Source organism: Peromyscus eremicus, chromosome 19 (assembly GCF_949786415.1).
Source record: "Peromyscus eremicus chromosome 19, PerEre_H2_v1, whole genome shotgun sequence".
Lineage (NCBI taxonomy): Eukaryota > Metazoa > Chordata > Mammalia > Rodentia > Cricetidae > Peromyscus > Peromyscus eremicus.
The window spans coordinates 3,496,550-3,509,227 of record NC_081435.1 but is presented as its reverse complement, the minus strand read 5'-3'; the positions used below and the strand labels follow the sequence as shown (position 1 = coordinate 3,509,227).

The window sequence follows — 12,678 nt, the reverse complement described above, 5'->3', positions numbered from 1 at the left end:
CTTGTGGGTTTGAACAATATTTGTTTTGTAGTAATCAAATATCTAAATCAGAAATTATCTACCAGGTAGGTTTTATTGGGGGATGATTAAGTGTGTGATGATATTTACCTAGAAAAACAGATCCCTGATTTTATCTTAGTGTCACGAAGGTGGAAAATTACTAGATTACCCCAGAACATTTATGGAAGACAAAGGCTGGGTCTGCTTTTTCTTGTGCGTCTCACAGTAGTGTGCGACATCTGTTACATTTCTATTGCTGGAGTCCCAGACATCCAGCATGTGCTACTTTCTTAGCCGTTTAACAAGCAAGTAGAGAATAAACCTTGACAGTGTGCATACCAAAGATCCAAAACGAAAGACTAAGTGTGTAAAGTCATATATTTCAGAGTATAGCAGCTTCCAGCCATTTGTGTTCGTTTGGAGTCGCTGTCACTGGGGACCTGTTGGGGACACAGGGACACTGGGGTCCTGCCTGCCCTGATATTAAGGAAAGGTGGTTCATTTCTGTGTTTGCTCATTTTCCCCTTCCATTGTTCTCTTCTGCCCTGTGTTTGGATAAATAGTTTTCCTGCATAGGACCCTTTTCCTTAAATCACGTTAATGTAGACAGCCTTGGAATATTTGAAGCAAGACTGAGGAAGATCGGTGTTTAGAGTTTACCGCCCTTTGTGGTGACGTAAACACTTGCACACGTGTTTTTAGTGATGTGCCTGAGATCTTAAACTTTTCTCCTCAGACCATCATTGCTCTTGAGCCGGAAGTGTTGGCATCGTAGTGGGACCTAGTGCTGGTGGCTTGACGTTTGCTAAGTTTCTCTTTGGCTTAATTGGCCTTGTCTATGGTCTTAACATTGTTTTCAATAAGTCAAGATTATTTGAAATACAATGAAGGCTGCAGATTTTTCTTTTTCAGTTTTATTTTAATGAAAAGTTTCTTAGATACTAAGAATTTTATTTAGTTGAAAGAATTTAAATGATTGTAGTGTGCAATTAACAGAAAGCCAAGCATTTATCTTGCATGAATCTGGACAGGCTACTCACAGCATTTTACTCACAGCAAGTGATCAATGTCTGTTTTACAGCTTTGTCTCACCTGCATTGTTCTTGTTCTCTTTCTTTCTTCCTTTCCTTCCTTCCTTCCTTCCTTCTTTTTTTTGGGGGGTGCGGGGTAAATGGTTAAGCTCTGTCCTGCCTGACAGTCAGGGTCTGGTACTGTCATTTCTTCTTTGTCCCCAACTCAAGCATACGGACAGGCAGTAGGCTTCCAAAGGGGATACAGTTTTGAAAGTACAAATATCCATTTATGCCAAACACTTTTCCAAATAAGAGCTAGAGGAAGTTGAATTAATGCCGCCTTCAGATATGTTAGCCTCCATGTCAACCACAGATTATTTTTGTCTCTTTTTAGCACTTTGCTTTTGAATAAAATTACTTACCCAGCAGAGGCTGTCATGAAGGGAAACACGGGGTTTAGAAGCAGCACTTCCTGCCCTCTTGGCTGCTTTCCCTAAGCATCCAAGACTGTCTGTCCCTGTGGGCTTTGTAAGGTCTTAGCTGTCCTTCTGGGGTGGCAGGCTGCTCAGTGGCCTTGTCCTTCTCTGGTCCTAACTGATGCATGCCATGGCAGCAGCTGCTGACCTACAGCGGGAAGGACACACCGATGTCCCTGTTCATACAGCAGGGAGGACCCGTGCGGTAGTGGACAGAGTGCTTTGGCTTTCACGTCAGCGTTCCTTCACACCTCACCCACTGTGTGTCCCCACTTGTGTTTGTTTGTAGACATGCTGCCATCATTTCTGCAGAAAGCCGAAGTGGTCTCCGAAGCTTCCAGAGAGACGTGTGTGGCATTGAGTGACTGCCTCAACCTCTTCACTAAACAAGAAGGGGTAGGTCATTCAGAATTGAATTTTTAAAAGCAATTGCTTGGGTGTCACATGCCTAATATCTAATAAGCCACTGCATTCAAGCTATTCAAAAGTAGTACAAAATTAGTATTATCAAAGGAAATGAAAACTTCATTTTCCATCAAAATTCAGAACTTACTCATTCTTGATCAATAGGGTGATTGTGAAATCACCTGTGTTTACATCTTTGGGATGTATTGATGTAGCCATACTTAATAAACATGTGTAACATTGATCTACCCACGGTGGTTGTGACGTGAGGGGGTGGGAGAGTAGACTCGAACAAACCTCTGCGTGTGCGGGATGCAGAATTCCTGACATCTAGAACCAGGGTATTGTTAGATTGCCTCTCTGAACTGAACTTCACGATGACCTTTCCTCTACTGCTTTCCTGTTCAACAGTATGCCATTGGATTTCCAAATTTGAGTAAGAGCACTGTGCATGTCCATTCGTTATTCTTTTTCTAGGGATTAAAATGTTTTAAAATGTCTTTTTGGTCATCTGAACTGGTGTTTTCCTTGCTTGTCTGTTTTTTAAATTTCCATTTCATTTTATTGTCTATAGATATATGTTTGACCTTTATTTTCTGAATTAAGGTACCAAATTTCTTTTTGTTATAATTTATTTGCATTTTTGGTCAGAAATTGGGTTTGATAAAATCGGAAACATTCAGCTGGTTTTATGGTTTTTTTTTTCTTTTTTATGCAGAGATTGGACATTTTGTTCTCCCCTGGGTAAGGCAGAAGCCTGACAAATTCATATACAAGTTTAAAAATTCTGCCTTTGTATGTGTGTCACAAATCTCATATATGATATTCTTATGTAGAAAAAAAGAAAACATTAGTATGAATTCATTGAAAACAGTCTTTAGAAGAATTATGTCACAGCCACAGGAAACCTTAACTGTGCATTAAGCATTCTGTTATCATTAGCCTCTTTTTCAGACAGGCATTGTAGTCCTGGTTGGCCTCAAATTCACAATCCTCCTGCCTCGACCTCCACACTACTGTGTACCGCACAGCTGTGTACAGTGGTGTAGATGTGCTTTGTTACAGACATAGATGTGTTTTCTCTCCACAGTGTCAGGACTTATTGAACAATAGTGTTCCCAAGGCTGAAGAGAGAGCTCAGTTGTTAGGAGCACTTGCCACTCTTATAAAGGACCCAAATTAGGTTCCCAGAACCTAGATTGCTTGGCTCACACTGCCTGTAACTCCAGCTCCAGAAGATCCAAGGCCCTCTTCCAGACTCTGGGCACTGCATTCAAGTGCACATCTCCCCTCTATTCCCCCATATACACATAGTTTAAAATAATTAAAAAATGCTTTATAACTTCTAATAAAAGTGCATTTATAAGCTAAGTCAATTTTCTTGATTGTAATTTACCATACTTCTGATTTTGCTTGATAGACTGTTATTGGCAGTCACAGATTCTTTTATTCTAACCGTAAGTCTAAAGATCATACATGTGGCCGGGCAGCGGTGGCACACACCTTTAATCCCAACACTCAGGAGGCAGATCCAGGCAGATCTCTGTGAATTCAAGACCAGCCTGGTCTACAGAGCAAAATCCAGGACGGGCACCAAAACTACACGGAGAAACCCTGTCTCGAAAAACAAAAACAAAAATAAAAACAGAACAAAACAAAATGTAAGGAGATACAGGGTACTGAATGGCGAGGAGAAGTCAGAAGGCTACTGAGGGTCTACGAAGGCAGGACTAGAGAGCTGGTATAGAGACAGAGACCAAGGCAGGGAGTTAGGAGTCAGGTCACAAAGCTTATGGGATGGAGAAGGGCAGAGCCTGTTCAGGCAGAGCTGATGCCAGGTGTAAGGCCAAGCCTGGGCGAATGGCAGTTCAAGTGTGTCAGCTAAGTGTACTAATCTGCCTTTTGGGGAGAGAGCCACAAGTTCACTGCAGGTGAATACTGTGCTCCTGATGGTTTTATGTCAGGTGTGAGCCACTTTGGCCGTGTGTGGCTCCTTCTCCTACATGTTGGGGGCTTCAGCCTTCGTTTGTCTGCTGTGTGTGGTGTGGCCTTGGGCCTGGTTTTCTGATTCAGCTTTGGCATGTCCCCATGTCCACATTTTCCTTGGCTAAGTTTGTAGGTGATGTTTTACTTGGCATGAATAAGCTAGCTGTTGGTCTGTGCCATGGTTTGTGCTGTACAGATGGCAGTTGTTTACCTGCACAAACCAGATAAAGTCATTCTGCATTAGCACTTTCACCCGAAATGGGGCAAATGCTGTTGCATAAAATGGAGTCACCCAGGACAAGACACAACCCACAAGATGCTGTTTTTTTCAACCTAGAGCAAACATGCCTAGCCTGCTGTCCTCAACCTTGACACCATTATGCCTTTTAATGATTAAATGTCCATTTTTCTAAAAACATCGCTTCTCAGCATTTCTGTTTGTGGTGGCTTGCAGATTTGATATACTAGTTTGTTTAAATGAGGGATGATACAGTGTTCTAAGGAGATCTGAACTGGGATCATAACCCTGGAATCAACCAATTACAGTACTGACCTCATACATTATCTAGAGTGGTGTAGACCAAGCCTCTCATTTCTCATGTGGCACCTAATGAATGTTCAGACCCTGTTTGTTCTAGGGAAGTATGATTTTTAAGGCTGAACAATAGTTAGGTTGGTGTGTGTTTAATTTCTGGAAAAACACATGTGTTTTAATTTTTAAACCATCTGCTTAATAAAACAGTATAACCCATCTCCTACTGAAAATCAATCTAGATGGACAAAAGTATTCACCTTTGGTGGTAAGACTATTAAATTCTTTTAGACTCTAAAGTTTGCCAGGAAGATTAAATGCAGTAGTATAAGCAGAATGCCCGGTGCCTGGAGAGCACTGAGCTGTGAATAAAAACCTACAGTTATAATCATAAAATTTCACATAACATACTGTGATACATACCTCTCTGGGTCTTTAACATTTCTTTTGTCTTGCTTTGAGAAAAGGCAGTATTATCTAAGGAAACTTTATTTGAATGCTGAGTGTGGAGTAGCACACACCTGTAATCTCAGCACTTGGGCTAAGGCAGGAGAATCACCATGAGTTCAAAGATAGCCTGGACCACGTGCTGAGTTTGAGAACACTCTGGGCAGCATAGTGAAACTGTTCACCAACCCCCCCAAGAAAAGAAAAAAAAAATGATTTCCCTACTCTTGGGATGATTCTATTTGTTCCCATTCTCATCTCTTGCATGTAAGTAGCATTGTGTGACAATGTCCCTGGCTTTGATGTCTGATGTAAAGGAGACACACAGGAAGTTGTCAGGAGCCCTCAGCTGAAAGTGGAGCGGGCCTGGTTTCACTTTCAGTCTTCAGCCAAGTATGCAATGGGTTTCTGTAAAGTGAAATGTCTAACTAATACAGGATCAGTTGCCTCCGGGTGCATAGTTACACAGGGAATGTAACATATGACATGGACAGCTTCTCACTTAGTAACTGGTATTTAATGTTCCAGACTTCAGTGTACCTTTAAGATAACATTCAGAAATACTGTAAAAGCCCATCTCTTGGTAAAATGCATGGATTTCTTTTGGAGAAATGAAAAGTGAATGATAAGTAGTGTCTATGAAGTTTTTATTTCTTCCTTTATCATCATCATCATCATCTTTTTTTTTTATTTGTTTTTTTTAAAGATTTATTTATTTATTATGTATACGGAAGAGGGTACCAGGTCTCATTACAGATGGTTGTGAGCCACCATGTGGGTGCTGGGAGTTGAACTCAGGACCTCTGGAAGAGCAGTCAGTGATCTTAACCTCTGAGCCATCTCTCCAGCCCCCATCATCATCATCTTAAGACAAGTTTTCAGTACACAGCCATAGCTGACCTTGAACACTCAATGCTTCCAGAGTGCTGGTATTACAAGCAGGAACCACTACGCCAGACTTGAAGTTTGTCTTTCAAATTCAGTAGAATCTCAGCATAGGGGTGGAGTAGCCTTATCGAGATCAGAGTGGCATAATTATGTTCTGTAATGTCTTTATAAATTGCATTTCTACTATCTGAAGCTTTTATTAGAAGAGCAATTGTAAGTTTTGAAGACATGCAGACTTGTGTCTCATTCCTAGCTCAGCTGTTTAATCTCTCTCTCTCTCTCTCTCTCTCTCTCTCTCTTGGTTTTTTGACGCCGTTTCTCTGTGAAGCTTTGCGCCTTTTCCTGGAACTCACTCTGTAGCCCAGGCTGGCTTCTGACTCACAGAGATCGCCTGGCTCTGCCTCCTGAGTGCTGGGATTAAAGACTTGTGCCACCACCGCTCGGCCTAATCTCTTGTTTTTTAATACATCCTCCTTGTCAATGTGGTGGCCAGATGAAAACACGTGATAGTTTTGAAGACTAGAGGGGATCCTCATGGCCAAACACCTGTTTTGTACCTGCTTCAGAACACACTGGGATGGCTGTGAGCTGCTGAGCCCTTAGCAACACAAACCTGCTCTTATTCTAGTCTGTTTACTTGGCAGTTATTTTAAAAGATGTTCCCTTGCTTTGATGGTTGTTTTCTGCAGTGCTAGAGGTGGAACCCAGGGCCTTGTGCATGCTAGGCAAGCACTCTGCACTCTGCCCCACTCCAGCCCACACACTGATTTTAGAATGTAAAAATTTAAAACAGTTTTATATTTTCAGGTGTCATGAGATTGTCTCTTTGCATGTCAGCCATTACTCTTTGCCTTGATACAAAGATACTTTTAAGAAAATATTCACAGGATTGTGCTAAAGAGAACTGTCTAATCATGCCTTTAAATTCTTATGTGCTCCTTGGATTTTATAATAGCTATGTGCTTGCATTTAGCAGTGGAATACTGACCCCTTTTGATTTACTTGGTCTAATACTGTTTATTCATGAGGAAAGCAGAGTACCAGACTTGGTAAAATCACACTCTTGATTGAGTAGGCTGGCTTGATATGGGAACTAAGGCAGTTTCAGTGTTTGTGGACCTTTGTGCATGAGTCTTACGTCTTCTGTTTCTGTAATTTGTGCCTGTTTTTGCTTTTTCGGGGAATGCTCATGTGAGCTACATGGCTAGAGTTTTCCTTATAACCTGTAGATAAATGAAGTATTATTGCAGACAGTTTCATTTATTAAAACAAAAAACAAAAATATAAAAACAAAAACTGAGCCAGGCGGTGGTGGCGCACACCTTTAATCCCAGCACTCAGGAGGCAGAGGCAGGTGGATCTCTGTGAGTTCGAGGCCAGCCTGGGCTACAGAGTGAGTTCTAGGAAAGGCTCCAAAGCTACACAGAGAAACCCTGTCTCAAAACAAAACAAAACAAAACAAAAAAACCAAAAATAAGTAAATAATTAAATAAATAAAATAAAAAATAAAAACTGTTTGAGAAAATGATAATATTCCCAAATAAGCTGAAAAATTTGGGGTGTGTGTGCACTTGTATGTGTTTGTGTGCTCGGGGGTAGGGTGGGAGTTTGGGAAGCCTGAGCAGAGCTTTGGCTGTTGTTCCTCTGACACCACCCACCTTGTGTTTTGAACAAGGCTGTCATTGGCCTGGAATTTGCCAAATAGGCTAGGCTGGCTGGCACGCCCCGGGATCCACCTGTCTCCTGTGCCCTCTAGGGTTACAAGTGTGAGCCATCAGGCCCAGCTTTTCCATTTGGGTTCTGGGGCTCAAACTCAGGTTCTCTTGGAGCATGCAAGGCAAGTACATCACTGCCTGAGGTATTCCCCTAACCCCAGTTGTTGATCTTTAAAATGGAAAGCTACAAGAACACATGGAAATAGTGATGCTGTGGTGGTGTTTGTTTTCTCCCTCTAACTTAGTCTGAGACTTTCTCAAAAAGCTAGAGATTTCCTGGGCGGTGGTGGTGCACGCCTTTAATCCCAGCACTCGGGAGGCAGAGACAGGCAGATCTTTGTGAGTTCGAGGCCAGCCTGGTCTACAAAGTGAGTTCCAGGAAAGGCACAAAGCTACACAGAGAACCCTGTCTCGAAAAACAAAACAAAACAAAAAGCTAGAAATTTGTTTTATAAATTATTTATTTCTATGGTTTTTCTCACTAGGTCCTAGAAGTGGCACAGTGAGACATGGGAGCCATCATTGGCATTCCCCTTGTTTTGGTATTATGTTCCTGTGTGCTTAGTCAAACCAGTTTTTCCAAGTCAGGAATCTGCCTGTCGGAAGTTGCTAGAAGCTCACTTGTAAGCATTGCATACTTTCATGTTAAGCCTCCTGCTGCTGAGGAGAGGTGACCCAGATGTATGGCTGGTGATGATGGTGTAATGGAAAGATCCAGATACCAGACTGGACCATCTGAAAGGTGTCCAGTCTGTGCTGCTCCTCTGGATAGGACACTGATCCCTTTGAAGAGAAATCATGTGATTGTGTGGGTTGCCACTATTCCAGGGCGTGACCCCTGATGATGTTCATCTGACTTCCTGTGCTTGCTGTCTGTCAGCACCTCATCCTTTTGTGCCCCTGCTCTTGTCTGCTGATGGTGAGGACAGGTCCTCCAGCTCTGCCCTCTCTCCACTAGGCGGTCAGGGCACACTCCATGAGCCCATACCACCCCCTCCCTGCAGCGTGTGTGGGCATGCGCGGCTGGCTGCCTGCCTGCCTTCCTTCCTTCCTTCCTTCCTTCCTTCCTTCCTTCCTTCCTTCCTTCCTTCTCTTATTCATAGAGAATCGTCTCTGCATCCCTTTCCAGTCATTCCTAAAAACGTGGCACTTCTCCTTCCAGGTTCTTCCGCTGCACCGCAGACGTGGTGCTTAGTGTCTCCTTGTTAAATGAGAGCACGTGTTTGTTGTCGCTGTTCCAAAACAGGTGCTCATGTGAACTCACTATGTAGCCAAGGGTAACCTTGAACTCTTGATCCTCCGGCCCCTATCTCCCTAGTGCTGGGATTACAGATTGTGTGCACTAAGCCTGCTGAGAGGACACTTGTAAATTATCTTGCTTGCTTTCTGAAGGACTTGACATTTTGCTACTTAACTGCTTTTTTGAATAGTCTTTGGCCTCCATGGTACATCTCTTTTTCGGCTTCCTTGTCCTTTATGACTTCTCTGTCCCTTGCTTATTCACCTTCTGAGGTATTACTTCTGCCTGCCTACGCCTTAAATATTAGTAGTATGTGGGTGGTCTTCCTATAGCATCCTTCCTGGATGATTGGTAATACCCACTCCTTTCACTTAGAAATACACAACTATTTAGATTCCTACCTTAGACATTTCATGTGCTCTGAATCAGTATGCCAGCTGGCTTTTGAACACTTGGTGTGTTTCTATAAGAGGTATTTCAAGACCAGTTTGTCTAAAACTGAATTCTCTATCTAACTCAGAATTACCACTGAGTTACCGTTGTCACCATGGGAACTGTCCCTAGTTGACCCTTCTTCTTCATCCCGTTTTGACTAAATTCTGTCAGTCTCAAATCCCCATTTCCCTTCCCCCTTTCTCCATCCCAGTGGACATTTCTCCCTGGCTGCTCTGGTAAGGTTCCCAGGATAGCGCTTGGGATGACTACCACTTCCTGATCTCAGTCTCCACCCTTCAAGACCAGGTTAGGTGCTCCTCTTGCTCCAGGACTTCTTGCTGCCACATTGCATTGGTTATACACATCACACTAGTGCTCTTCCTCAGACCTGTGGCTCGGGGTGTGGCATGTTGTGGGTGGTTAGTAGATATCTGAGTGATCACACAGTGGCTGGACAGAAGAAGGAACGTGGCTTTTGGATCATCGGTCTCTATCTGAACTCTGCTGCTTCAGCCTCAAGCAAATTAATACCTGTTTGGGAATTCCACTTCCAGATCTGAAAACTGAGATACGGGATACAGGAAGGCAGGTTCATGTGATCAATACAGTGCCCCTCCCCCATTTCAGGAGCCTTGGAAGCTGCCTTCTAAGACAAAGTAACTTTTTTTGTTTCCCTGCTATGTTGAGGACCTCTTCTGTAAGCTGAATTCTTTTTTTAGATCTTTGGGCCCAAAGGGGAAGATTCTGTAGCTAGGGCCTCCCCTTCACTGCCAAGCATGGCTTTTCTAAGTACAAGAGCGCTTAGATATCGGTCTAGAATTTTCAAAGGCACTCTGACACTTTCCAGACATGGATTCCAAGTTTTCTGAGTGAGCCCTCTGTGCCCTGCAAATAGACTGGCCACCGATCTAAAGGAACACGAGGTACTCTGTGACCTGTTAAATAAATACAATTTTGTTTATTGCTGCTTGTCTCAGTAAAGTATTCTCCGAAGTGGAGGACAGGTGTGTACATTTTAGAAATTAGTTTCTTTTTGTTTCTCCACTGGAGCCTCATAGTTACCCAGAAGTCTCATTAGGTGTCAGAAGTGTGTATTTGTCTGGGGCATTGCCTGCCTCTGCCGTCCTTGTCTGCCCTTCAAAGCCGTCTCTAAGGGGTGTCGGTCAGCAGGGCATAGTGTTGGGCTCTTTGCTCAGCTCCAGCTCATACTCAGTGGCTCTGCTTTAGGGATAGTGAGCCCTTCTGCAGAAGCCAAGACTGCAAGAAGAGCATTCCTTTTGCCTTCCTGCGTTTCCTCAGCTCTTAGCAGCGTGCTGGCCGTTTAAAAGTTGTCAAGGAGAGGGCTTGAGCACAAGGCCACTCTAGGACCTTGCAGGATTCTATGTGCGCTGCTCACGCCGCACGCTAGGAGCAGTTCCCTTACTTCTCCTTGGAGAATCTCAGCGGCTTGGAGGCTGCGGGCAGGCTCTCCCCGGCGGCAGTTCCTACCTGAGCTTCCCGGAGCCGCCACGCTGGGGAGGAGGGACCGAGACCACAGCCACGAAGAAGGGAACCGCCCGCTGCAGGCTGCAGGCCACGCCGCCCGCCCGCTCGCTCGGCTCAGCTCCACTGGCTGGGACTCTGCGGGCGGGTGAGCCCTGGAGGGCGGGTCTGAGGCTGAGCCCAGCGGCCAGGGCGAGGGGCAGAGCCGACCTCTGTGGCCAAGCGACAGAGTCCTGGGCCACCGGCCGCGCCTCTGCCCTACCTCAACAGCCGCCGGGAAGGCGGGCGCTGCTGCCCAACCAGGGGCGGGCCGCAGAGGTGACTTAGGGAGACCTTGCGGTACTGCCCTGGGTCGCGCCTCACTGATCAGATCGGCTGGAGTGGAGGAGAGCAGGCCGAAAACCTCTGTGCGGAAGCTTGCCGTGGAGCTGGGGTGCCGGGCACCAGCCTGGGTCTTCAGGACCCAGCCCAGGTGGGTGGGTTTGTGTGCTTGCTCAGCCCTTCCGTGGCAGCTCTGGTGGATGGGGGGTGGGGTGGCTGGGACACCGGGTGGGCGAGGAAGAGGGGAGCAGCCAGATGTGATCCAGGGATGTGAGTTGATCCAAGAATAGTTGGACGGGTTTGTGTGGAGCCCATTGGAGCTGTGACTGCATGGGGAGGGGTGATGTAGCCAGGAGACACAGTGTCCCCTTTTCTTCCGGGGTGGGGGCAGCATTCTGCCCGATGTCTGTGCCTTGGGTTCCTAGAAGAGCCCCCAGGGAACAGCCCTTGGCTGTTGCTTCATTTAAATATTAGTATTAGGTCAAGCAAGCTGGAGTGGGAGGAGAAGGCAGTAAAAGACAATTGTCCTAAATAACCTTCCAAGTTAGTGATTTTTTTCTCTCTCTTTTTTTTTTTCCTCTTCTCTGGTTGACATTGACATGAACTTAACTACTGCAGTTTCAGAGATCACTGAAATTCCGGGAGCTGGCAGGGAAGTGTATGTGAGGATTGAGAAAAGAGTGTGTGTGTGTCTGGGGCTTTCATTTTCCAAGGTTTTGGTTAAGGGTTTCTCATTACTCATATGCACTGGCTTTGTAGGTTAGGCTGGCCAGCATCTCCTAGCATTCAGAGGATCTGGTTTTCAGTTGGGCTGGGTTTTTCTGTGTTTAAAGGGAGACTGTCAGGAGAGAAAGATAGGGTAGAGCTGAGCACAGCTCTTCAGAGTTACGGAAGCTATTAAAAGTTTCATTCCAATTAGGTTCAAGGAAGGCATTTGGCTTTGAAGGCGAGCATTGCTTGGCAGAAAGCAATGTGAAAGAGAAAAATGCTTGCAATCCATGTTGGTGGACTGTGTAGGGTAGACGAACTTTCCATTCCACAGAATGAAGCTTCTTGTGTAATGTTTGATTAGCACTGAAACCGATGATTTGGCAAGGTGGTTCAAATTTGGTCTGTTAAGTGTTTAATCTGAATGCAGCGACCAGGCAGCTATGTGGGCTGACGTCTCTATGTTACTTTTGCCATGACTGGAGTTTTAAAGGAATTCGGATCCTTATGAATATAGTTGTTGGATTCTAGTCCCCTTTAGGAGCTTTTTATAGGTTAATTTTCAAGAATTTCACTGGTGGTAAAAATGACCCACATAATCTTTTCACTCTGTCTTTCTACACTCTACAAAATGGGGAAAAATAACTCAGTTATCCCATAATAAAATGAAATGCATTACTCAGGTGCATGATAGTTTATAAAAGCATATTTAAAGTGTATATATAGGGTAACGAGTTCTTAATAGTATAGGGGCTCGTGCCTATCATCTAGGTACTCTGGAGAGAGTCCTGCAGGAGCCTGGGACTGAAGATTTTTACAGAAGCAACAAGTCAAAAGCAGCTGAAGGGCTGAATGTTAGCAGAACAGGGAGAGGACAAGGCCTTTTTCTAAGGACTTAGTGGAATGTGTTTAAGGAGTTTTAAACCTAGACTGAGCAATAATGTCCCCAAAAGATTAATCAAGGCAGAGATTTGATTAGATTTGCTCTTTAGAAGAAGGATTAGAGGACAGGCCCAAAATCAGGACAACC

At 44.5% G+C, this 12,678-nt stretch overlaps 1 protein-coding gene across 10 annotated transcripts in view; it reads left to right on the top strand.

The window, feature by feature from the left end:
- Window positions 1-12,678, top strand: part of Osbpl1a (oxysterol binding protein like 1A) — a 191,967-nt gene that overhangs the window by 75,052 nt on the left and 104,237 nt on the right. For 6 of the 10 annotated variants that reach the window (XM_059246373.1, XM_059246372.1, XM_059246374.1 and 3 more), the window contains one exon: window positions 1,779-1,885. The exons of 3 other annotated variants lie outside the window; for them this stretch is intronic. In XM_059246373.1, coding sequence (XP_059102356.1) covers window positions 1,779-1,885 — 107 coding nt within the window. Of the gene's footprint in view, window positions 1-1,778; window positions 1,886-10,973; window positions 11,092-12,678 lie in introns of those variants that run through there. One more of the 10 variants, XM_059246382.1, reaches the window with a different exon arrangement.